This window comes from Hippopotamus amphibius, chromosome 9 (assembly GCF_030028045.1).
Source record: "Hippopotamus amphibius kiboko isolate mHipAmp2 chromosome 9, mHipAmp2.hap2, whole genome shotgun sequence".
NCBI classification, from domain to species: Eukaryota; Metazoa; Chordata; class Mammalia; order Artiodactyla; family Hippopotamidae; genus Hippopotamus; species Hippopotamus amphibius.
In genome coordinates this window covers 133,785,744-133,811,290 of record NC_080194.1, presented here as the reverse complement: position 1 = coordinate 133,811,290, position 25,547 = coordinate 133,785,744, and the positions used below count along the sequence as shown (strand labels likewise).

At 42.7% G+C, this 25,547-nt stretch overlaps 1 protein-coding gene and 1 non-coding gene across 2 annotated transcripts in view; one reads left to right on the top strand and one right to left on the bottom strand.

The window, feature by feature from the left end:
• The first annotated feature begins 232 nt into the window (after positions 1-232).
• Positions 233-25,547, top strand: part of LOC130861057 (poly(A)-specific ribonuclease PARN-like) — a 68,255-nt gene continuing 42,940 nt past the window's right edge. The window contains exons 1-12 of the mRNA XM_057749552.1: positions 233-266; positions 675-752; positions 3,834-3,913; positions 4,396-4,463; positions 4,546-4,627; positions 8,929-8,989; positions 15,411-15,576; positions 16,602-16,667; positions 17,580-17,618; positions 18,738-18,780; positions 19,924-20,004; positions 23,625-23,681. Of these exons, the coding sequence (XP_057605535.1) occupies positions 248-266; positions 675-752; positions 3,834-3,913; positions 4,396-4,463; positions 4,546-4,627; positions 8,929-8,989; positions 15,411-15,576; positions 16,602-16,667; positions 17,580-17,618; positions 18,738-18,780; positions 19,924-20,004; positions 23,625-23,681 (840 nt within the window). The 5' untranslated portion in view covers positions 233-247. The remainder of the gene's footprint in view (positions 267-674; positions 753-3,833; positions 3,914-4,395; positions 4,464-4,545; positions 4,628-8,928; positions 8,990-15,410; positions 15,577-16,601; positions 16,668-17,579; positions 17,619-18,737; positions 18,781-19,923; positions 20,005-23,624; positions 23,682-25,547) is intronic.
• LOC130829538 (small nucleolar RNA SNORA62/SNORA6 family) lies at positions 23,076-23,236 on the bottom strand. The gene has a single exon (XR_009047565.1). It is a non-coding gene; the product is annotated as a small nucleolar RNA SNORA62/SNORA6 family (small nucleolar RNA).

Here is a 25,547-nt window from a genome sequence, read left to right as displayed (position 1 = left end):
GGCTCCTCCAGACCGCGCCTTGGGGGACCTCGATAGCCACGCCCCTCCGCTGTCCCGCGAAAGAAACCCCGTCTTGGCCCCGCCCCCAGCATGACGCAGGCGCACGTGACGCGCACCGGCGCGCGCTGTTTCCGGAAGTCGCCCCCGCGGTCTCCACCGCTGCTGCCTGCGCTGCTGCCGCGGAGCTTCGCGAGTGGAACGGCCGAGGCGGGCCCGGGTGCGGCCGCGGGCCTGGCTGCTCTGCAGAATGGAGATAATCAGGAGCAGTGCGTGTCAGCCCTGCACCTCCCCGCGGCCCTGCGGCCCCCCGTCCCCGGCCTGCTAGGCCCGGGCCACGGCCGGTCTCCTTGGCGGGGCCTGGGGCAGAGGCAGCCCCTCAGGGGTTTGCTCCCCTTTTGCGCCTGTTGGGGGGGATTATTCCTCTCCGTGCACCCCTCGGGGCCTTGTCGTCCCTCTTCCCCGAGCACCCCCCCCCGCCCCCCAGGGCCTTATCCCTTTCAGGCTGGTGCACCCCGCGGGGCTTGTTTTCTCCTGGGTCTGTGCACCCCTCGGGGACTTGTCCTTCCGCCCTAGGAGACTCAGGAGCTCCCCGGCCCTCCTTCCCTCCCCCGCTGGAAGCCCGTGGGCAGGACGCCAGGCCATCGGTTCTGAGCCTCTTCTCGGTTTCTCCGCAGATTTTAAGAGTAATCTTCACAAAGTGTACCAGGCCATAGAGGAGGCAGACTTCTTCGCCATCGATGGGGAGTTCTCAGGTATCCCTCGCTTGCAAGCTCGAGGCTGGCACCCTTGCAGTGCATAGCCAGGCCTGCTCCTGCCCCCCTACCCGCTGCGCCCCGGCCCGGGCTTGTGCCTGCTGGCCGCTCCCCCCTGTGTGTAGCCTTGGGCAAGTTGCACGAGTCTCCACGTGTCCTCTTAAATGTTTCAAAAGCACGGAAGAGGCGAGGTGGGTTTTGTGACTTGGTTTGTGGTTGTTGGATCTCTCAGGGTTGCAGATAGAGGTGAACAGGTTTTGGTGCTGCTTAAAAACAGTTGGACGTGTGTGTGAGACGGAGCTTGAGAGTTAGGGTCAGGCTTTTTTGTGTTTGTGTGTGTGTGTGTGTGTGTGTGTGTGTATATGTATGGTGAAATACACATAACATCAAATTTGTCGTTTTAACCATTTTTAAGTGGTTTTGAAGTTCAGCGGTATTAAGTACATTCACATTGTGCGTGCATCTCCACCATCCGTCTCCAGAACTTTTTCATCTTCTGGAACTGAAACACTCTACCCGTTGAACAAAAATTCCCAACTCCTCTCTCCCCTTCTGCCTCTGGCAACCACTGTTTCTGTCTCTGTGAATTTGACTAGTTTAGGCATTTCCTGTAAGTGGAATCATACAACATTTGTCCTTTGTGACCGACTTTAGAGTTGGACTTTTGCAGATAAATGAGGGTGTTCCTTTAGGCATTAGTGGCAGTGTTCATTGCCTGCCTTGGCATGGGTATGCTTGTGTGTCTGATACTTTATGTACTAACAGCTATAATTGCAAGGTTTTTTCTTTTTGGCTCCAAGGTACCTACTTTTGGTATAGATAAGCACTTTTGCTTTAAGTTTTATGTATTTCAAGGACTTCAGCTCTTTCTAAAGGAATCTATGGTGGAGGGCGGGTAGGTAATCTTTGGCTTTAATTAAGCATGCAGTTTCTAGTTGGAGTCTATTCCCTGGAAAGCTGAGGGTTTTCACCACAAATAATTGTCTCTTGACCTTGAGTATACCTCTGTTGTGTAGACGTTACTCCAGACTGTTGACCAACACTCCTCTGCCAATAATGCGCATCAGGATTTGTTGCTGTCTGATTACGCATTCATCTTTGAAAGCAGCAAAGCTTATTGAATCATAGAGATTTTCTTAAATCATGACTGTTTTGAAACCTAATTTTTTTTACTGAATTATAATTGACCAATTATATGTTTCAGGTGTACAACAGTGATTTGATATCTTCATATACTGTGCAATGATCACTGGGCACTAAGTCTAGTTACCATCTGTTACCTACAAAGTTATTGTTGGCTATATTCTCAGTGCTGTAGCTTATTTATTTTATTAATGAAACTTTGTATCTCTTAAACCCCTTCACCTCTTTGGCCTCCCCCCCCCCAACCAGCAGTTTACTCTCTGTATCAATAAGTCTCTTTCTGTTTTGTTTTGTTTCGTTTCTTTTGTTTTCTAGATTTCACCAATAAGTGAAATCATATGGTATTTGTCTTTCTCTGTCTGACTTATTTCACTTAGCATAATATCTTCTAGGTCCATCCATGTAGCAAATGGCAAGTTTTTATTCTTTTTTATGGCTGAGTAATATTTCTTTACACATATATACATCTTCTTTATCCATTCATCTATCCTTGAACACTTAGGTTACTTCTATGTCTTTGCTGTTGTAAATAATGCTGTAGTGGACTTCCTAGGTGGCGCAGTGGTAAAGAATCCGCCTGCCAATGCAGGGGACACAGGTTCGAGCCCTGCCCTGGGAAGATTCCACATGCCACGGAGCAACTAAGCCCGTGCGCCACAACTATTGAGCCTGTGCTCTAGAGCCCGTGAGCCACAGCTACTGAGCCCATGTCCCGCAACTGTTGAAGCCCACGCGCCTAGGGCCCGTGCTCCACAGCAAGAGAAGCCACTACAAAGAGGAGCCTGCGCACCACAAGGAAGAGTAGCCCCCGCTCGCAGCAACTAGAGAAAGCCCGTGTGCAGCATTGAAGACCCAGCACAGCCAATAAATAAATAAATAAATGTTAATTAAAAAAAAGAATTTAAAAAAAATAATGCTGTAGTGATATAGGCATGCATGTATCTTTTAGAGTTAGAATTATTGAAGAAAAAATAATTTTTATTTTCTTCGGATAAATATCCAGAAGTGGAATTGCTGGATCATATGTTAGTTCTATTTTAACTCTTTTGAGGAAGCTTTATACTGTTTTCTGTAGTGGCTGCATCAGTTGACGTTCCCACCAACAGTACACGATGGTTCCCTTTTCTCCACAATCCTTCCCAACACTTGCTATTTCTTGTGTTTTGAGATTAGCCATTCTGACAGGTGTGAGGTAGTATCTCAAGATTGTTTTAGCTGTTCAGGGTCTTTTTGTGGTTCCATACAAATTTTAGGATTATTTGTTCTAGTTCTGTGAAAAATGCCATGGGTATTTGATAGAGTTTTTATTGAATCTGTAGGTTGCTTTGGGTAATATGGGCATTGTAACAGTATTAATTCTTCCAGTTCATGAGCACAGCCTATCTTTCCATTTATTCACCAATGTCTTCAATTTCTCTTACCAATGTCTTATAGCTGTCAGAGTACAGGTCTTTCACCTTCTTGGTTTATTTCACTTTTTGGAATTTTATTCTTTTTGATGCAGTTGTAAATGGGATTTTCTCTCTTTTTTTCTTTCTCTTTTAATTCTTCTTTTTGATAGTTTGTTATTAGTGTATGGAAGTTTACAACAGATTTCTGTATGTTAATTGTGAATCTTGCAACTTTACTGAATTCATTTATTAGTTCTAATAGTTTTTTGGTGAGGTCTCTGTAGGGTTTTGTATATTTGAAATCTGTTTTAGACACTGAAACTGCCCATTCTCAGAATGAAACATTCACATCTCTAAATTCATTATTATAGAGTTTAGCTTGGTAGCCAGTGAAATTAATGCTAATTTTGAAAAAGCTAAGTAAGGAGCACTTCCAGTTAATTTTAATTCATAAAAATATGAAATTATAGAGCCATTGAATAGTGGACTGACATTTTCTCATTAGCATTTATTAACAAGTTAAAAACATTTATTTCTTAAAATCTAGGAATCAGTGATGGACCTTCAGTCACCGCATTAACAAATGGATTTGACACTCCGGAAGAAAGGTATCAGAAGCTTAAAAAGGTAAGCGAATGTGCTAGAAAATCTTTTTTTTTTCCTCCATGTTGCTCTTACATATGTTGAAATATGGAGGAATATAATCATTAAACTTGCCCATTAACTTCTCAGCCCCAGCTATGAAATGATATTTTAGTGGTATTTAAAACAACAGCAAAAATAATCGTTTGCTGGAAAACCTTTTCGGGAAGGTTTAGTATGTTCAGTGTTCATCTGATTTACAGGAAATATGATGTGGTTATTTTAATCATTTGGAAATAGGTTTACAATGATACTCCGGATGGGGGATAGGTGCTTCATTGGGAAAATTATTAAGAAATATATATAAATTAATAATGCTTCTGATAGATCATCTGTAATCTGTTCTAATCAGAAGTATTCTGCCAAAGTCAAGTAGAGGAATCAGAAAACCCACCTGATTGAGAATACTGTTGCTCACGTCAACTATACAGCACTGTTTTGACAGATGTTTTATTTCCCTTTTCCAGCATTCCATGGACTTTTTGCTGTTTCAGTTTGGCCTTTGCACTTTTAAGTATGACTACACAGATTCAAAGTAGGTTGTTTTAAGTGGTGGGAGTTCTTTTGTCATGACATAATGTAACCCCCTAAGTCTCCTTTTATCTTATTTTCCCCAGGTATATAACAAAGTCTTTTAACTTCTATGTTTTCCCGAAACCCTTCAATAGAGCCTCACCAGATGTCAAATTTGTTTGTCAGGTTAGTAGTATAATTGAGTTGTTTTTTTTCTGTTATGAATTGCTGATGAGGCAGTGTGGAAATGTGGAATCCGAATTCTCTTTAAAATTTGGTTCTGACCCTAACTTTGAGCTTTGGGCACATCATTTCACCTCTCTGACCTTCAGTTTTAGGGTTGTAAATTAATGACATCCCCATCTTCCCTTTTACTTGAGAATGAGTTAAGGAATGATATGTAAGAGACAGGCAGATGGAAATGGGAACACGAGCTTTATCATTAGTAAAGCTGAATTTGAGGCCACAGCTTCATAATGCGACTCTTTGGGGGATTTTTACTGTCTTACCCCTGAATTGAACCTACAGATTAGGACCTTCAGGTTTCTTCCCACCCCATTCTCATTGCACTGCTCTCCAAGGTTAGTTTTATTTTCTGGAAGAGCAGAGTATGTGTGTATCCTCTCTGGAAAGAGAGAACCTAAAAGGGGCTAAGTTATATATGCTCAGTTTCTTTTCCCAAGCTCACCAATTAGGGAAGAGAGGGCACAAAAAAACCACTGTTTCCTCCTGAGGAGGAGAGGACTGACTTTATGAGCCAAGGTAGAGATTTAAGGAGGTTCCCCTTTAGAACACCCCTTTTAGAGTTGTAGCTAATCTGGTAGACACTCAGTTAATATCAGTTTCCCCTTTCTGCTCTCTTATTAATCTGATACAATGGATAAAGTGAATGTGAATAAGTGTATAGTGTATGGATATGTGATGAAAGCTGAGTGTTGGTCTTTTCTCCCTTATAAACTTATGCCTCAGCTTCTCTCCCCGTAGCAACATTAGTTCCTTTGAGTCTTCCCATTTTTCCTTTTTCTTGCATGTAAGTAGTAATGCAGTTAAGAAAGCCTAGAGGGTAGGCTTGTAGTGACTGAGTCATGTCAGATTCTTTCTGTGATAAGGCAGGATCTAAACGAAATTGTGCATTAATTGTATGTCTAAGGCTGAAGAGAAGGTAATTTTGGTCTTGTAACCTGAATTTTTCTTAAATTAGCAAATAAACCATAGTTGGTATTTCTTTACCTTGCAATCAGTTAACAGCTATGTACCAGTCACCTTAGTATAGGGTACTTAATTAAACAGTATTTATAGATTTCCACTGAGGGAAAAATAGGCTCAGTATGGAATGTGTACGGATGTAGTTTTCCAGCAGTACCTGGAAGAGACATTTAAAGTGGATTCCATGGCTTTAGCCAGGAGTTAATCAAACAAATGCAAACAGTAGCAATGAGACACCTTGGGGATGATGCTTTGTTCTAAAAGACCAACACAAACACAGTTATTCTAGGAAGTGAATTGGAAACAGATCAAAAGAACCCTACCCATTGTCAAAGACATTCTGTGACTACACCTGGAACATGCAGTTCTAGTAGCCAGCCACTCCTTAAAACAAAGACAGACATCATAGACTTGAAGACTGGCCAGAGACTGATGTCTAAAATGGACAGTGGAATAAAAATAGTGTAGTTCTCTATTCTGGAAAAGCAGAGGCAGAGAAGAGTAAGTAAATTTGTGAATTGTATGGATAAAGTAAATGATAGTATCTTTGAATTTTTTTCTTTTGTCCGCCGTCTAAGGTGGAATTTGTCTTGTTTAAATTCTGTGACTACAGCAGAGTTGTATCTTTACAAGGAACTTAGCTTCTGGAGTCAGTGAGTAGGGTGAAAATTGTGTCTAGTCAAAAATCAGTCTTGAAAAGCTCTTATTACCCTTTCAGCAGGGAGAATTTGGGGGCAAAACAACTTCATATGCTCTTTGAAAAATAAGCATCTGTACACAGTGAGCCGCTCACTCTGGGCGGGATGTGGAGGAATGAGCAGCCTGAGCCATGCACGCTGTGGGAGACGTGCCTGTCCCGGGCGGCAGCAGCATAATTGCACACATCAGCTTTGTCTTCAGCTCCTCTTTTTCTTGTCTTCTCCTTCCTTTTTCTGGCTGAACACCTATAGTTGAATTCATAGAAGAAAATACATACACAGTCGTGAAAAATCGATACACTGCTGCTATCTAGAGAGTAAAAAACAAGTTTCTTTTTTTATCCTCTCTTCCCCATGCCACTTCATTCCCTATTTCACTCCTTTTATGTCCATATGTGCGTATACTCCTACGTCTACATATATATACACATAATTTTAGCTTTTTTCTCTAATACACACAGAATCATAATATTCAAATTTTATATAACTAGCATTTTCCATGTCTTCATGTTTCATAGTATGGATATGCTCTGATTTATTTAGTTGGAGTTTAGAAGTGTTCCAGTGGTTCCCTGTTTTAAACAGTGCTGCAGTCAGCGTGCATGTGTGTGTGTCTTGGTTATATGTAGGAATGTTTTATAGGATAGAGTCTCTCTCTCTAGAAGGGGAATTGCTGACTCATAGAGCTTATGTATTTAACATTTTGATAGATGCCTCAAATTGTCCCTCCCAAGTAGCTGTGCTCATCTTTTGAATCCTGAAAATGGTACATTTAGGACAAACCAGAGATAGCGGTTAGTAAACCACAAACAGATTTTGTTGGTTCAAAGAGTTTTTTCTTTATTTTGGTAAAAAATGCATAACCTAAAATTTACCATTTTAAGAGACTTTAAGTTCAGTGGCATAAAATACATTTTTTTGGGGGGGTGCAACCTAGAGGGTATTATTTGAGTGCAAAATAAATAGCTTCAAAAAGGGTATAAGTGAATCTCTGACTCTGGATTTTTAAAGAAGGAAGTTAGGATGTCTTGGAGTCTAGTGATAGCAGGGACAAAAATGCCTTTCCATAATCCATCTTTTGGTGCCTCTGTCAGTGATGGAATATTAGGGGGGCAGAGTTATGAGAATACTCAGGCATGGTAGATAGAAAGGCTCATGGCCCAGGTCAGAAGGCATTGGGTCTTGGTTCACAGCACGGTAGAAAGGGAAGATGTGGGCGGAATGGTTGCTTATTTTAAACCACAGAAAACCTGGACATGATGGAAAATAATGTGCCTGTACCCACGTGTGTGTGCATGTGTGTGTATTTGGTAAGATGCCTTTTTATATATCATCATATTTTAAAAAGAATTTGTGGGGTAATAAAGATATATACAGTATATAAAGGTATTTACAGTATATAAAACCTTTTAACATGGGAGTAAAAAAATAAGTAAATGAAAATTTGGAAGAAAAGAAAAATGAAGATATGATTACTGTGTTATGATTAGAACACAGAATTTGTGTCAAAGAAAGTCTCACCTGTTTGTCTCTGAGCTTCCTACCAGCCAAGAAAAGGGGGAAACACACAGTCAGTTCTGTGGCCCATAGGATCGAAACAGGCCTAGGCTCAGGAAAAGTTCAGCTTTCCTCAGACTAGAGACCTCAGAACATTTCCCCTTCTGTTATCATGAAGAAATCATTAATGTAGAAGACCTTGTCTTCAGTGGCATCTCTAAAGTGAGTACGGTAGTGAGTTACTGGAACTGGTACAGCGTCCCTCAGCCTAGACTGGTGGTATAATGTCATATACAGCTCAGGAACGTAGTTCTGTGAGGGGCCAGATTAAAATGACTCCAGTGTGCTGCCTTCTAATGTTCTGCCCTAAAACAAGAGTAAAATTAGAGAAGCTACAGTGATGTTTCCCACTCTTCAGTCAGTTGTGTCAGAGCTTTGTGAAAATTTTCCCATTCTTGTGTAGTATTATTTACTTAATATTTTTATTAACATTTACTTATATATTTTGACTTACCCTAGGCTTGAGATATGTGTTTAATAAGTCTCATTACTGGGAATTTTTCTCTATTTTGATCTTGAATGTAAAGAACATCCAGTTAAGATTTTGGGACTTCCCTGGTGGTCCAGCTCAGCCAAAAAAAATGTTTTTTGGGCTTTCAGAATCTAAGTTAAAGTGAATATTGACATGTTATAACTTGCACCTATTTGCTACCTTAAACTTGAACCTGGGGTGAGATAATAGAAATGCATTTAATTTTTATTTACGATCTCCTAGTCAGTACAGCCATTAGGAGTTTCCTGCCTACTGGGAAGATGTATGTTCACCAAGTGAGATTTTCTTAAATATTGTGAAACAAGGATATTTGTTTATAAAACAAGCTATAAAGGGGAAGAGCCCAGATAGTTGAAGTGAATGGCTGGATGATCTGGCAGCCGTGGAGCAGAAACGCCTTGTCCTCTGACCTCTGGCGTGCTGCCTCCTTGCCTGGTTGCCTTTGTTTACTCGCCTGTGTTCGTTCTCTGCTGCTGTTCACACACCTGCCACGAACATCACCAAAATCCCTGTTCTGTTTACTCTTGTTTCAGAGCTCAAGCATTGACTTTCTAGCAAGCCAAGGATTTGATTTTAATAAAGTTTTCCGCAATGGTAAGATTATGTTTGCCCTCTCGTTAGAGCTCCTAAATCCGGATTTGGTTGAGAATTATCTTTTTGTGCCTGCTGTCTGAGGCAGGAGCTCAGATTTCCATTACATCCTGTGCAGCCATAGAGCTTTCATTGCGCCCCCTTTTTAAGGCCTGGTCCATTGTGAACTGAGCAGGGGAGGAGGTGCTACCTCATTTAGCTCTAATGAGGCCTCTCAGGCTACTGGTTTCATTGAGTGGAGCTTATTCTACCGCTGGCGTGACCTGGTCACCTGGCAGACCACTAGTGGGAAGTGCGTTCCTGTTTTCTTTCAGTGAGACCAGTGCTACGGTGTTGTTTTTTAAAAAGCAGCCACATTCTAGTAATACAGAGATGGTCTTTGGAGGAAAAAAGTCTGCATAGTCTGCACAGTCCTGAAGGCTGACTTGCTGGCGTGGTAGGCTGGGAGGAGCCTGTGGGGAGGGACCGAGTCCTGTTCCTTATCCCTGGAGCAGAACACGATTCCTCTTCCGTATCAGGGAAGTGATCGTTGAACATTCAATGAATGAGCACTGGACCAGAGTGGTTTTCCTTCCTCCATTCATTTCCCGAAAAGTACTGGGGAAGGCCTCTGGTTTGCCCAGCAGTGTCAAGCGCCTGCTGCTGTAAGGGCAATAGTTACTTTTCACTTAATTATTCTCGTAAATTGTATTTATTCCCATGGTGAATGTATTATTGAGTGAGGTAAGGAAGGAGATTTTTCTCAGCGAAGATTCTAGAACAGAGACTCCAACTAAAGCCTCTTCCCCTCAGCTTGATCTCTTTGCAGGGCCTTTAACACCCACGTCATGTTGTTTTTTAATTGCTTCAGTGGTGCTGCATTTTCATGTCTAGTGATGATTTTGATTTTTGGAAATACTGAAAAAAATTTGGAATCCAAACTGCTTAACTGAGTGGGCGAACCAGCTGGGTAACACGATTTGGGTATAATAAAATAATTTGTTTTGGCTCATACCTGACTCTGAAAGCCATTATAAAACACAAGGTCCAAACATAGTTAGAGCACCATAATGGAATAAGTGCAGAAATCTTTTGAAGGAACTGCTTTAACCAGACTCATATGAATGTGTAATTTCCAGCCTGACGGTTTTATTTTCATAAAAGGAGAGAAACAGCTCCACTGGAGGATATCTCACTCTCTAGTTTTGTAGCCAGACCTTGGAATATTTTAGTCACAACTGCATCAGAGCTCTCAGGCCATCTGTCATTACCAAGACTCTTACCCCTGTGCTGTTGTAGGTACTTTAATTCTTACCTAGACCTTCACTTCTCTTCCTCATCACATCTTTCCATTCAGGGTCCACAAATGCCAGACCACTTTCTCCTGGCGCTCTTCTTGGAAGTGCCTTTGACTTCCTTGTCTGAAATGGAACCAGGTGACTCCTCTTACCCTTCCTGCTGCAGCTTCCCCGCAAGCACAGATGGTTTCAGCTCTGTCATTGTCTCTGCAGCCAGGCGGTGGTAGGCATGGCACCTTCAGTCCACTTGAGTGCCCTCTTCTCAGGAGCCACAGTTCTATCCAGGGCTGTGTCACCAGCTCTGCCGTCCCTCTTTCTGCTGACTCCCTGTGGCTTCACCGGCAGCCTTGGCTTTGGCTCATCGTCTTTCCCTCCATTCCTACATCTCTTCTCCTTCTGGGTGACTCCAGCATCCACAAGGTCGACCAGCAGATGCTCCGTTTCATCTGTTTCTTGGCCAGGTGGTCAGCAGTCCTTGCTTCTGCCTCCCTGTAGCCCTCCGCTCCCTGGGTAGCATCGTGGGTCTTATCAGCATCTTCACTTCTCTTTGACAGCACCACCTGTTGTCTTTCTCTTCCACGTACTTGAGTACCTTGTTTCAGCCATCAGTGGGTCTCCATTGCTTTTTCACTGTTGGTTACCTTCTGCTCTCCTGTCTTGACTTCTCTCCTTGTCCACCTGGTCCGGCGTCATCCCTTCTTCCAGCCTTTGCTCCTCTTTCCCTCCATTGCACTGGTCCAGCTAAGTCCCAGCCCTAGTTGGATCTGATCATCCACCTTCTCTGTTTCTGAGCATCTGAATTTTGCAGGAAAACGTGACACACCTGAGCTAACTCGCCTTTTTAAATTCACGACCACAAGCTTTAAGTCAGGACTCTGTTGTGCTCAAATATCCTACTTTTCTGACTTAGAAATTCCCTTTTCAGCTCTCCGTGATGTCTGTGTTTTTACCATCTCTCTCCAGACCTCCCGCCCAGCTGATGACCATGCCTCTCAGTGAAAACAGAAGCCGTCAGGGAAGAGCCACTTGGTGTTCTCACCACCAGACCTGTGGTCTCCCCCGAGCCTCGCCTTAGCCTTTTCACTTCTCTTCTTACAGAGAAGAGGAGGCCCCGTACCTGTCAGAGGCTCGTCCCTGCCTCCTCGTCAGCCACTGGCTCTTCCGCCCGCCCTTCTCTCTCCTGGATGTTTGCCCTTCTCTGTGGATCATTCCATCACCTTTTGTAAACATGCTTTGTAAAAGTGCAGAGCTTCTTAATCTAGGCCGCGGGCTGCCTTCCTGCCATGGATAGATGTCAGAAGTCTTTGAACTTGAAGAAGGCGGTGTGGACTTCACATCCACATTTTCTCTAACCTTGAACTGAGTTTGTTCGTCTCTTCTGTTAGGAATGTAGGCAGCAACCCAGCAGTGCCCGCAGTAGCTGGGAGCTTGTCCTTGGTGAAATCCCAGGTATCTTCAAGTGGCATTTCAGTTGTGGCAGGTATCTTGAATATTCTTTACCTTCATCAGTACTCTGAAACTATTGTAGTTACTTCACCTGCCATTAGGTCCTGTTATTTAACATGTTGACCAGGAAGCTGATATCCTGTTTGTTACATCATAGATTAAAAAAAAGAATTTTTGGTAACTATTTCAATATAATTACTTTTCTTTACAATCTTGTGTATTTTATCTTGTGCATTTGAAAACGTTCTGGGGAAGGGTCTGTAGATTTCACCCGACCGGCAAAGGAGCTGGTGGCATGTAAAGCTTAAGCAGGCCTGCAGGAACATCTCTGTCTCGAAATAACTCCAACCAGAGCAAAGCCATCGCCCCTCACTGATTCCGCATCCCCTTTCTGCTTCTGGCCTGTGATGCTCCCACTCAGAGCAGAGCATCTCGATTGAGGTGTGTGCTCTCACCGTTCCTGCCTCCAGTTTTTCCTTCACGCACCCCAGCTGGCCTGCCCTCTGCATCCCTCCAAGGACACTGTTGGTCGCCCGTGCCTGCCGTGATCTCAGACCCCGTGGATCCTTTTTTGTCCTCATCTTCCTCATCATTCCTCCACCTTTGGCGGAATTTTTCCCGGCTGATTGCTCCCTCCTTTGCTAGATGTTCTCCTCCATCTTTGGGACACTTCGTTCCCTCCTGTCTCCCTCTGGGCTTCTCCGTGTCCTGATTGGCTCTTTCTCATCTCGCCAGTTTCCACATATTACTTTTCCTAGTTGGTTTCATGTAGTCCATGGCTTGTTTTATTTTTTATTATTAAATTCTTATTTCAAAATAATTTCAGATTTATATAAATGTCGAAATACCACAAGGAATTCCTGCTACCGTCCCTCTGGGTTTCCCAGGTGTTAGCATTATACTGTTTGCTTTGTCGTCCTTCCTCTAATTTCATATATGTTTATATATCTGTATCTATCTCTATCTCTATATCTATAAAATTTTTTTCCTGAGCCATTTTGGAGTAAGTTGCAAACATGATGTTCCTTATTCCTAACTACTTCAGTGTGAATTTTCCTAGAAACAAGAGCATTCTCTTATACAATACAGTAATCCAAATTAGGAAATTGACATTGCTACAGTACTGTTACCTCATTTGCAAACATATTAGGTTTTGCCACTTACAGCAAAAGAGAAAAAATAATTTCCCTCCTGTCCAGATTCCTTCCAGCATCACTCGTTGCCTTTAAACTGTAGTATCTCTTTGCTCTTTTTAAATCCGTGATAGTTTCTCAGTCTGTCTGATTTTAGTACCTTGGCATTCTTGCACAGGGGAGGCTAGGTATTTTGTAGCATGCCTCTCAGTTTGGGCTTTTTTGATGTTTTGTCAGACAAGTCCAAATGCCTCTGTTCGTCTCATGCTGCAGACGTGGGTGTCTGTGGTGCTCGGTGCCTCATCAGAAGGCAGGCGATGTCACCCTCGTTACTGATGACTGTCACGGATGTGTTTTTCACTTGTAGAAAATACGCGTGCAATTTATCATCGTACCCATTTCTAAGTATACAGTCGTATTAAATACACTAATAGTGTTCTGCAGCTGTTGGTGCTTTTAACGTTGATCACTTTTTCACCAATTAGTTTTAGCATCCATTGATGATTCTTGCTTGAAACAATTATTATTGCTGACAAGTGGTGATTTTTTAATTCCACCCTTCTTTCTACAAAGACATTAAGTGTCCCATGGCTTTGAATGCCACCCATGTCCTGATGTCACCTAAACTTATATCTCGACACCTGTCTCCTGAGATTTGGGCTTACATCTGCAACTCTTCATTTATATATACATCCCTAGGTGATTTGATATATCCAGGAGGTAGCTTTTGATTTTCATCACTTGGGCCCCAAGTCTATTCTTTGCCTTGTTTTCCCCACTTCAGTAAGTGGCCCTACTGCTGTCCCGGTTGCTTAAACCTAATAGTTACATGTCATTTTTGATTTTGTCCTTCTCTTTCTCCCTCACCCCCAGTTTGTCAGCAGGTTCTAGCTCTCCTATCTCTGGAATCATTCCCTCCATCTCTGTAGATTAAGCCGAGGTCATAAAGTATGATCCTCTGCCTATTTTATAAACAAAGCTTTATTGGGACACAGCCATACCCATTCATTTACCATCGTGTGTGACTGTTTTCATGTTACAAAGGTGAGAGTGAAGTAGTTGCAACAGAGATCCCCGTATGGCCCACAAGCCTAAAACGTTTACTGTTTGTCCCTTTGAGGAAAAGTCTGCTGACCTCTGATCTAAGCGGTTGTCTCTGGCCTGGATAACCAGAGTGGACAGTTCCTTCCAGCCGACCTCCCTACTTCAGCTCTCAGAGGAGCCCAGATGATTTTTTTTTTTTTAAGCTCTCTATTGGAATGTAATTGCTTTACACTGCTGTACCAGTTTTTGCTGTACACCAGAGTGAATCAGCTGTATTTATACATATATCCCCATATCCCCTCCCTCCCGTGATTCCTTCCCACCCTCCCTATCCCACTCCTCTTAGTTATCACCCATCATCGAGTTGATCTCCCTGTGCTATGCAGCAGCTTCCCACTAGTAGCTGTTTTACATTTGGTAGTGTGTGTATGTCATTGCTACTCTCTCGTTTCATCCTGGCTTCCCCTTCACCCCCCACTCCCCGCTCCATGTCCTCAAGTCCGTTCTCTACAACTGCATCTTTATTCTTGCCCTGTCACTGGGTTCATCTGTACCATTTTTTTAGATTCCATATAATGAGTTAGCATATGGTATTTTTTTTTTCTCTTTCTGGCTTACTTCACTCTGTATGATAGACTCTGGGTCCATCCACCTCACTACAAATAACTCAATTTCATTCCTTCTGTGGCTGTGTAATATTCTATTGTATATATGTGCCACGTCTTCTTTATCCATTCCAGATGATCTTTAAAAGCATGGAGCAGATAATGTGATTATCTTGCTTAAAACCTGATAGCATCCCGTTGCTCTTAGAATAAAGTAAATTCTTACCATAGCTTGTAAAGGCCTGTGTAATCTTGCCCCATCCTCTCCAGCCTGACATTAATGCCATTCTCCTGCTCACAGCTTCCTTGCTGTTTCTGGAACAGTCCAAGCCATTTCCATCCTCTGGGCACTTATGCTTGTTCCCTGCCTGAAACACTCTTCTTCCAGCTCCTTCATGTCTGATTCATTCTTACCCTTCGGGTTCTCCCTCCCAGTGGCCTTCTCTGGTCACCCTAAGGTCGTTCCTGTGGGACTTCCCTGGTGGTCCAGTGGTTAAGACTCCACCTTCCAGTGCGGGGATGTGGATTCAGTCCCCGGTCAGGGAACTAAGATCCCACGTGACATGTGGGGTGGCCAAATAAAACACAGACCCTGCCCCCGCCATGATTCTAAGGCTGTTTCCTTCACTGCAGAGCAGGGTAAGTCTGCCTTACTCACTCTGAGCTCACGGGTGCCTGATGCAGTGCCTGGCACAGCGTGAGGGCCAAATCACAATTTGTTGAAAGGAGAATGAATGAATGCGTGAATGGAGTGAATGAACAGACAAACACAGTTCAAAATCATTTGCTTTTTCTGTTGATTTTTTGAGCCATAGTTAAATATGGTCTTTCCTGAGTCTTTTAGACCCTTTAGTTTGTTGCAAATGTTTATGCTAGACAGTGACTTCTGCTAACGCATCCTTTAAAAACTTCTGTTCAGGAATTCCGTACTTAAACCAGGAAGAAGAAAGACAGTTAAGAGAGCAGTACGATGAGAAACGTTTACAGTCCAATGGTGCAGGCGCTCTGTCATATGTGTCTCCTAACACTTCGAAATGTCCCGTGACAATTCCTGAGGATCAGAAGAAGTTTATTGACCAAGTGATGTAAGTTCCTGAACTGAAACCAAACATGCGTTGAGTCCCGTGTCTTGGGGCAGGACCGACGTCTGTATCTCAGGCTGGTGCTTCACAATGCAGAGGTGCGATGTGTGAGGGGCAGGATTTAACTGTGGCGTATCTGAGTTTGCGTAACAGCTGTCCATTGTAAACTGAGTTCTGTGTACCCTACTTAGACTTCCCACGTCACTGGGCAAGAGACTCTCTTGGCCAAGTGGGCAGACCTCCTGCATAGACCACCAGCCTGACAGCTGCCGTCTGGTTCCCCTGAAGGCAGAGGCCCATCCAGATATTTGTGACACATCCATGTTTTTTCCCTCTTGTGGTGACTTTTCTGACAAACAGACGTGAACTCGGAGGAGTGTCCGGTTTTGCTCAGCTTAGTTGTGGGTGTAACTGCTTTACTAGGGAAGTGCAAGTGCAGATCCCTTGTGTTGCTGAGTCCTTTAGAAGTTGTTGCTAACTCGTTAACAACAACAACAAAATGCCAAAGTAAGTTATTTTTCTTCAACCCTTACTGAACTAAAAAGTTATAATGTGATTTGGTAAAATTACAGTGTCATTTTTTAAATTTTATTTATTGGCTGCATTGGGTCTTCATTGCCACACGCGGGCTTTCCCTAGTTGCGGTGAGCAGGGGATGCTCTTCATTGCGGTGCGCAGGCTCCTCAGTGTGGTGGCTTCTCTTGTTGTGGAGCATGGGCTCTAGGCATGCTTCAGTTAGTTGTGGTGCATGGGCTCAGTAGTTGTGGGCTTGCAGGTTCTAGAGCACAGGCTCAGTAGTTGTGACACAGGGGCTTAGTTGCTCTGCAGCATGTGGGATCTTCCTGGACCAGGGATTGAACCCGTGTCCCTTGCATTGGCAGGTGGATTCTTAACCATTGCACCACCAGGGAAGTCCCTGGTGTCGTGTGTTCTTGTGTTTGGATTGCTTTTGAGTTTGATGATTCTGTTGGTTGACAACTTCATTCCTTAATAATGCTGATGGTCATGTTTTTATTCTAATTCCTCAGAGAGAAAATAGAAGATTTATTACAAAGTGAAGAAAACAAGAACTTGGATTTAGAACCATGTACTGGGTCAGTTGCCCTGAATGTTTTCACATGTTCTTTTTTTGGAAAGGTAGATGATTTCTGGCATGTGCTCCATTTGGTTGCTTAAAAACACATTCATAAATAGTTTTTTTATTATACGTATGTTCCCAAGATTTCAGCACTAACTTTCCTATTAACATAGTGGGGACCGTGGTATATGTAGAGACACTGAATGAATGCTTTGTCCTGTCCTGGAGGGGAGAAAACTGTTGTGCATCTTTGCTTTAAGTCATGCTCAAGCGTGGCATAATTATTGCAGCTTCAACCTGTGCTTTGTACATAAAGGAGCAGAATTCACTGTCAGGCTACTCCTGTCCTTTTAATTTTTCTCTGCAGTAAAAAAAAAAAATCAGTGTTTCAAAGAGTCAGTAACTGAAACAGCCTGCTTTCCTTTCTTTTGCTTTGTTACTAGCTTCACAGAAGTGTTTTAATGCATCTTTCTACTTAGAACTCTCTTTGTACAGCCATAAGAAGTAATACTTCGGTGAGACAGGAACTTCTGCCTCTTCTTTAAAGGCAGTATGTTGGTAATAGTAAAGAGCATTTAGATGGAGAAAAGTGGTGAGGAATCCTCCCACCTCAAACATCACGTCTGTTCTTATTTGCACATTATCTGTCGCTTCTGTTGGAAGTCTCCTTTAAAAATTAAATGTCTTTCCCAATTTGAAAAAGAATAGGTACGTGTATTTGAATAACTAAATCATTTTGCTGTGCGCCTGAAACTAACTCTACATTGTTAATCAACTATACTCCAATATAAAATAAAAAGCTAAAAAAAAAAAATCAATGCACCTTCAAAAAAAAAAAAAAACTGAATGTCTTTCCCAACCAGTGCTTGGTCAGTTTGAATTTTCCTTTAATGAGCCAAAATTAATACCTTTTCATTTGTTTTTATAGGTTCCAAAGAAAACTAATTTATCAGACTTTGAGCTGGAAGTAAGTGTTTATATTATACATGAGAGCTCTGTGAGGGACCTAGGATTTAAAAACTAAATGTAATTTTTTAGCTCTTATTTCCTTTTTTGACATTCTGCAGTTCCTGGTGATTTGACCATACCATGTTCTTTGGCAGTGCTTTATTTTGTTATTATTTTCCCCTAATTTCTTAAGTTAAATACCCACTTTATTTTCTTTGTTATTCTTAGTAGATGTTGTAAAGTCTTTATAATTTTCTTTTAACTATCACTTTGGCCTATCCATTAACTTCTGGATGTGTAGTGTTTTTGTTCTTTGAAGGTATTAATATATGAAAAAGATTTGTTTTTAAGACCCGGGAAATAACTCAGGTGAATGCTTTTTCTAAAGCAGGGGTTAGACCGTGGGTGGGGAGGCCTGTGAATCCCCTGAAATAATATCCAAAATTGTATACATGTATTTTTCTGGAGGTGTTTCCATTGGTTTAATTATGTTTTCAAGTGGATCTCTAAGTCAAAAATTGAGTATCAGGGTTGGGCGGATGGATGTTTGCACTTGAATCTTTTGTTCAGGGTTCTTGTCCTTTCATTAGAATCTGCCAGTGGCACGTGTCCTGGGAATTTACTTTGACCAAAACAGGAAAAGAGCTGTTGTTTGACCAGGCACCTTTCCTCTCACGTTGTTCTTGCCATGGACTCCCCTTGGTTCCAGATTCCCCTCCTTGGCAGGTGTAACTACTGTGCCAGATTACAGCAGAGTTACTCATCTCCAGCCTCCCCTGTGCATGCCCCAGACCGTCCAAAGAGACCTTCAAATTTTCACTTAGGAAGTAAGCATTGTTATATTTAGAAGCAAGACAGTGTGGTAATGAGCTGACTGTACTATGTGATGCCTGACATTTCAGAAGATGCGTAAGTCCTAAAAAAATTAATTTGAAGTCAGATGCATTCCTGTGTTTTAAGAAGAGAGGGAAACGTAGCAGCTGAAATTACTCTAAAGTCTTCCTTGCAGTAATGTTTATTTCATACTTAATAAAACTTAAGTAATAAAATTAAAGCTATATAGTTGTTTTTAAAATACTTAGGGTTTTAGCTGTCATCGTCTCGTCCACTGATGTCATGTTTTCTTTCTTTCCTTTAGGTATCCCAAAGGCATTCATGTTGAGACTTTAGAAACTGAAAAGGTAACCCCAAGAATTATCCAGGGCCAACATCAAATGCACTAAACCCATGCAGCGATATGCAAATGCAAAACGCAATCAAATCGAGTCGTTGAAAGTCAGAGTTTGCTCCTTGGCTCTGCGGCATATGAGCTGGGGGACATGGGGCACGTGTTCTCCCCTCTGCCAGCCCCATTTGCCTCGTTTGTGCGTTGGGCATGAGCATGGTGAAGATGAGCTGTACCCATCTCACAGCTTTTTAAAAAATAGCGATCAAGTGGGCAGATGGAAGTGAACATGCTTTGTAAACTCGAAAGTATGCAAATGTTAGTACATGTTCTTAATCATCACAGAAGCCAACATGCATGGTATCCATGTGATACTCGCTTCCTGTCATGTGGGCTGTCAAAGTTAAATTTTAGAATCTGGGCTGTCAGCATAGCTGTCATCACGTACTCCCAGGGTGCAGTGATAGAGCCGTGAGGGTAAAGGTGGGCTGACGGTGGGTCCCGTTGGCAGAATTTTAGAATTTAGTTCTTGTTCTTAAGTCAGATGCCTCATCAAATAAGAGATTAAGTAAATTAAATCTCACTAGAAGATAAATCTCAAACTTTGACATAGGAGGTTTTGTGGTGTGTTTGATTGATACAGAATGTAATATGTGAGAAGGAAGGTGCGAGTTATCTGACAGTTTAGATAATGCAGGATTTTTTTTCTTATGTTAATGAAATACAGAATTTTTTTTATTGAGGTGTAGTTGACTTACAGCACTATATTAGTTTCAGGTGTATAACATAGTGACTCAGCATTTTTATAGATCGTATGGAAGTTTTGTTGTAAAACCAGCTATTTTTCATGTTCAGATGCCACATCTTAGCGTTCATGGTGGAGCGTCTTATTCTCAGTCTGTTGATGTTCATAATTGACGTCTGTTGGGGTGATTAATAAACCCACAGGAAAGTGTCACGGAAACACGGGGGCGGAATTTTGGTTTGCAAAGCATCAGCTCAACTTTCGGTGGCATTTCAAAATACTGTCAGTGTGTTCAGCCCATGAAAGACGCTGCAGTGATAAAAATTTTAACTTCTACTGGTTGCAGAATCTGAATTTGGGGGGTAAGGGTCAGGTAGCTTCCAGAAAATTGTAGATCTGCTTTATGTCTTTTAGAAAGAGCGCTATATCGTTATCAGCAAAGTAGATGAAGAAGAGCGTAAAAGAAGAGAGCAGCAGAAACACGCTAAGGAACAGGTGACTGGATTACGTTCATTTCCTTTGGGTGAGAAATGGCAGCAGAGTTGTAGGTCCTGTGTGGGACTCAATTTAATCAATAGTTTTCTACCAGGAAAGAATCAAATTGGTAGCAAAACCTGGAAGAGAAAGAGGGGAACCTAAGGTTAAGTATTTAGACATAGCCAACACAGTGAGGCTGGCATTGTGGCTGCCCAGGCTTCACTTCCATGAAGCAGTCTTGAGAAGGAATTAGTGGTTATCATTCAGATCGTGTGTCGCTGAGCTTCACGGCCCACTAACGAACCTCGCTGTGTCTAACTTCAGGCACGGTCACTAGTTTTCCTAAAACAAAGCTTACATGATACAATTTGACAGACTAGGATGCATGGTCCTATTTACATCGTTGGAAGCTCAGCCTGGTTGTCCTCTGGAGAATGGATTTGAGTAAGACCGGAGGCAGCGAGACCAGTTAAGCTGCGGGGTAACCAGCTGAGACACATCAGTGCCCTGGAACAGGGGAGTTAGTAGCAATGGAGGTGGAATCTGGAGATCTTCAGAAGGTAGAATCAGTGGAATTTGTGATTGAATGTGGGTGGCGAAAGGGGAAGAGAAAAGAAGGAAGATGCTCAAGCTGGACATTTGAGCAGCTGGGTAGGCTGGCGTCATTCCACTTAGATGGTGCGGCTGGAGTGCTGTTGGTGGGGGCACGTGGGTGGAGGAGTTGGTGGGGGGGACACAGGTGGAGGGGGCCAGGAGTGGGCTGGGTGAGGGTGGGTGTGAAGCTCACCCACACATAAAGCAGGGCCACATCAGACTAATTCAACCAGGAAAGGCATAGCAAACCTCCGGTAGATGTAGACAGTTCATGACTTAGTCAAGGAAGATGCGCCAAAGGTGCCCGCTGCATGTGGTCCTTGGTCCACACACCACAAAGACAGCACTGAAACCAGAGGGGCCAGGTGACTGCAGAGCGAGCCATGGGTGCCCCATCCGGAGCAGCCAACTCTAGACTGAGGCCAAGTGCTTTCACACTGTAGCTCTATTCTGAAAAGGGGGCGGGGCAGAAAGCCCAGGCCTCATCAGAACCTGGGCGGCAGTGAGAAACTGTCTCATAATGGCCTCACAGAAGCTCCTTCCAAGCCTCGGCCTCCCATCCCCTCCTAGGGTGTTCCACCCAGATGGACATTAGTTACGTCTCAAGCCTTTGCCCACGTGGCCTATTTGGATATGTACAAGGTCACAGGACACTGTGGCTGGCCTGTCCCCCTACAGGGGACAAAGGTGTTACATTCTGCTTTTGAGCAGATGAGGTTTTTGATGTCTTTGGGGCGTCTGAGCGTTGTTGTCCTGTCGGCAGGTTGTTGTGCTGGAGTGCAGGAGAGGGGTGAGGGCTGGCCTTGGTGGTCGTTGGCAGAGAGACCGGGACAGGATGAGAGTGCCTATCTCGTGCATGAGGAAGGAGCAGAGGGCCCAGGGTCAGATCCTGAGGACCACCAGCATCTAAGTGATGGGCAAAAGTGGAAAAATGTGCCTGCAGTTATGACACAGCAGCCAAGGGAAGAGTGTTTGGAGAAGGTGATGTTGACAGAGTCTGATGCTCTTGAGAAGTAGGATGAGGACTGAGACATGGCCATTGGGTTTAGCCTTGGGAGCAGGTTTTTTTCTTCTCTTTAAAAAAATCTTAAAAATTTTAATTTTGGTAAAATGTATAACATAAACTTTATCATCTTAACCTTTTTAAAGTGTACGGTTCTGTATTGTTGAATATATTCACATTGTTGTGCAACCATCACCACCACCCATCTCCAGAATTCTTCTCATCCTGCAAAACAAACTCTGGACCCATTAAACAATAACATCCCATTCCCCCCACCTGCAGCCTCTGGCAACCACCATTCTGCTTTCTGCCTTTATGAGTTTGACTCCTCTAGGTGCCTTGTGTAAGAGGAATCATACAGTATTTGTCTTTCTGTTCCTGGCTTAGTTCACTTAGGGTAATGTCATTTATGTTCATCTATATTGTAGCATGTGACAGAATTTCCCTTCTTTTTAAAGGCTGAATAGTATCCTATGTACCACGTTTTGTTTACCTGTTTCTCTGTTGGTGGACATTCTTGTTGGTCTACCTTCTGGTTCTTGTGAGTAATGCTGCTCTGAACATGGGTGTACACGTATCTCTGAGTCCTTGCTTTCAGTTCTTTGGGGCATATACCCAGGAGTGGAATTGCCGGCTCATGTGGTAGTTCTGTTTCTAAGTTTTGGAGGAGCAGCCACACTGTTTTCCACGGTGACTGTACCACTTTACACCCCCACCAACAGGGCACAAGTGTTCCACTTCTCCACATCGCTGCCAGCGCTTGTTAGACTTGAGAGTAGGTTAAAGAGGTGGGCAGTTTCAGTGAGGGTGCAACAGGAAAGCAGAGGGCTTACAGGTCCCTGGGGGTTGAACTGAGCCAAGTGAGTGGAAAGGAGTCTTTAAGGAATTTAGCTGTGAGGAGACAAGGAGGAGAGTGATTGCATGGGAGCTCAGAGTTAAGGAAGGGGTTTCAAGATAGGAGAGAAATTGAGCCTATTTAAGCACCATTGGGAAGAAAACAGGAGAGAAGAAACTGAGTGGGGATGAGTCTCAGTGCTGTGCTATACAAATTTTATAAAAATGAATTTGACCAGGAAAAAACGAGCATTTTTTTCCAATAAAAATTATGAATATTTATTTAAGAAGATTATTCTATAACTCTGGTTCTCAACCTTGATTGCCACTGGAATCATGGAGATTAATCAAGACTCCACTCTGGACAACAAAATGAATTATCTGGGGTCAGTGCTGAAGAATGGTAGATTTAGAAAAAACAAAAAACATCTCTTTGCCCGATTCTTTTGTGTAGCCAGGGTTTTGAGACCAGTGACAAACTGGACAGTTTGAACCATATGCAACCCACCTTTTTAGGATCTTACAGCAGGACATATGAAGTTAGTGTGAAAACAGAAAGGCCAAGAATAAGAAATAATGGAGAAAAGCAAAAGAAAAAACAGCCTGTTTTAAAAATGTTTTCATCTCTCCTTAAAGCTTTCATGCATTAAAATCATACTTTTGTAGCAAGTGTTACTATCAAACTCCACTCACTGGGCCAGAGACCCTTGTGGTGTTAGCGAAAAACTTGCCCCTCATGTAGCACACTACCCACACTTATGAGTTCATCGGCCAGTGGCCTCAACTAGCCAGAGCATCCTTGATTTAACAGTCAGCTGCTGGGTGGGTCTCCTCAGAATTGAATGCAGTATTGAATTTGGCCAGCAGGTGGCAGCTTTTAAAAGTTTGTGTTTTTAAGGCAGCTTGAGAGACTTGGCAGTTTCAAGCGTTGATGGGAAGTGATGGGTAAACCCTAGCACTGTTATTTTAGTAACTAATGAATAATTTGCCACTTGCTAATTCTGCCTTCTAAAACAGAAGAAAGGTATGTGCATAGATAATTTCAGATGCAGTTGTTTGCTGTGATAGACTCCAAGCATGTGAACCTAAAGCTATCTAACTTGATATAAAATTTGTCTTTTTTTTTTTTGGCCTAGATTTTAACCTGTTCAAATAAGGAACATGTGTACGTCAATAGTGGGGTTTTTTTGTTTTGTTTTTAAATTAGGAAGAACTGAATGATGCTGTGGGATTTTCTAGAGTCATTCACGCCATTGCTAATTCGGTAAGTGAACCAGACTTTTTAACTAATTTCCTGAACATAACATTTAAGATGAAATGCCCAGTGATGATTGCAAATTAAGCATCTGGTCACAAGATGAAATGCCCAGTTATCATTGCAAATTAAACGTCTGGTCACGTTTAGAATAGTTTACCTGGTTTTCATAAAGGTAGACTGTTGTTATATTATGCTTAGCGTGACATTGTAATTGCTGAATTATATCCAAACCATTTTTTCAGAAAGCCTTGTAAAACGCAGGGAAGGATTATGCAATGATGGCCTTATGTGGCTCCATGTAACTAATATTTGTTACTCTCAAAACCAATGAGAAGCAGAATAACAAAACTCAAGAATGTAGAGAGAGATAACCTAGTGTTTGAAGCGTCTCATTCCTTAATTAGAAGAATCTAGAGGATAAAAATAATTGTGCTGAATTCTTCTGCATAACTGCAATTGAGTCTTTTTTTTTTAAAGAACTTTTATTGAGATAAACAGTTAACATACAATAAACTGCATATATTTAGAGCGTACAATTTGGTGTTTTTTTTTTTTTTCTTATTAGTAATGTATATATGGCAATCCCAGTCTCCCAATTCATTCCCCCCAACCCTCCCCGCTTTCCCCACTTGGTGTCCATATGTTTGTTCTCTACATCTGTGTCTATTTCTGCCTTGCAAAGCAGTTGATTTGTACCATTTTTCTATATTCCGCATGTATGTGTTAATATATGATATTTGTTTTTCTCTTTCTGGCTCACTTCACTCTGTATGACAGTCTCTGGGTCCATCCATGTCTCTACAAATGTCCCAGTTCCATTCCTTTTTACAGCTGAGTAATATTCCATTGTGTATATGTACCACATCTTTTTTATCCATTCATCTGTTGATGGACATTTAGATTGCTTCCATGTCCTGGCTATTGTAAATAGTGCTGCAATGAACATTGGAGTGCATATGTCTTTTTGAATTATGCTGTTCTCTGGGTATATGCCTGGTAGTGGGATTGCTGGATCATATAATTGAGTCTTATATCTCATAGTCTTAATAACATTTGGTACATTTTGTAAATTATTTATTTATTTATTTTATTGGTTGTGTTGGGTCTTTGTTGCTGTGCACGGGCTTTCTTTTTAGTTGCGGTGAGTGGGGGCTACTCTTTCTTGTGCGCGTGCTCCTCATTGCCGTGGCTTCTCTTGTTGCGGAGCACAGGCTCTAGGTGCGTGGGCTTCAGTAATTGCAGCACATGGGCTCAATAGTTGTGGCTCACGGGCTCTAAAGCGCAGGCTTAGTAGTTGTGGCACACGGGCTTAGTTGCTCCACGGCATGTGGGATCTTCCTGGAGCAGGGCTCGAACCCAAGTCCCCTGCATTGGCAGGCGGATTCTGAACCACTGCGCCGCTTAGGAAGCCCAACATTTGGTACATTTTACAAATGTGTCGACCATTTGTGTAAACATGCTGGAGGGTTCTGTGACAGATGAGATGGACATTTTCCCTTGTTTTGTAAGTCCTTTCGGAAAAGAGGCACCCGCATCTTGAGTAGATTAAACTGGGTGTTGCTGCTGGTTGTTTTGTGAGTTACGCATCCGAGTCAGACTGCTTGCCTGGATGCTAAATTGCCTGGAATCCAAGACTTTTTTTTCCTTGAGTAGCTGGCTTAGGGAGTAGGAATTGTTCCCCTGGAAGAGGAGTCATCTTGTCCCTTAGATGCTGAGCTCTGCGTCAGGGAAGCTTTAAGGCTGGACTCCGGGAGTCCGTGACTGTCTCCCACCAGGTGCAGGCTTGTCGAACAGGAGCACCTGGGGGAGGCAGCCACTGTCCCCGGTGGGGGTAGACAGAACCTAGCCTTGTGAAAGCGGAGGGCTGGCTTA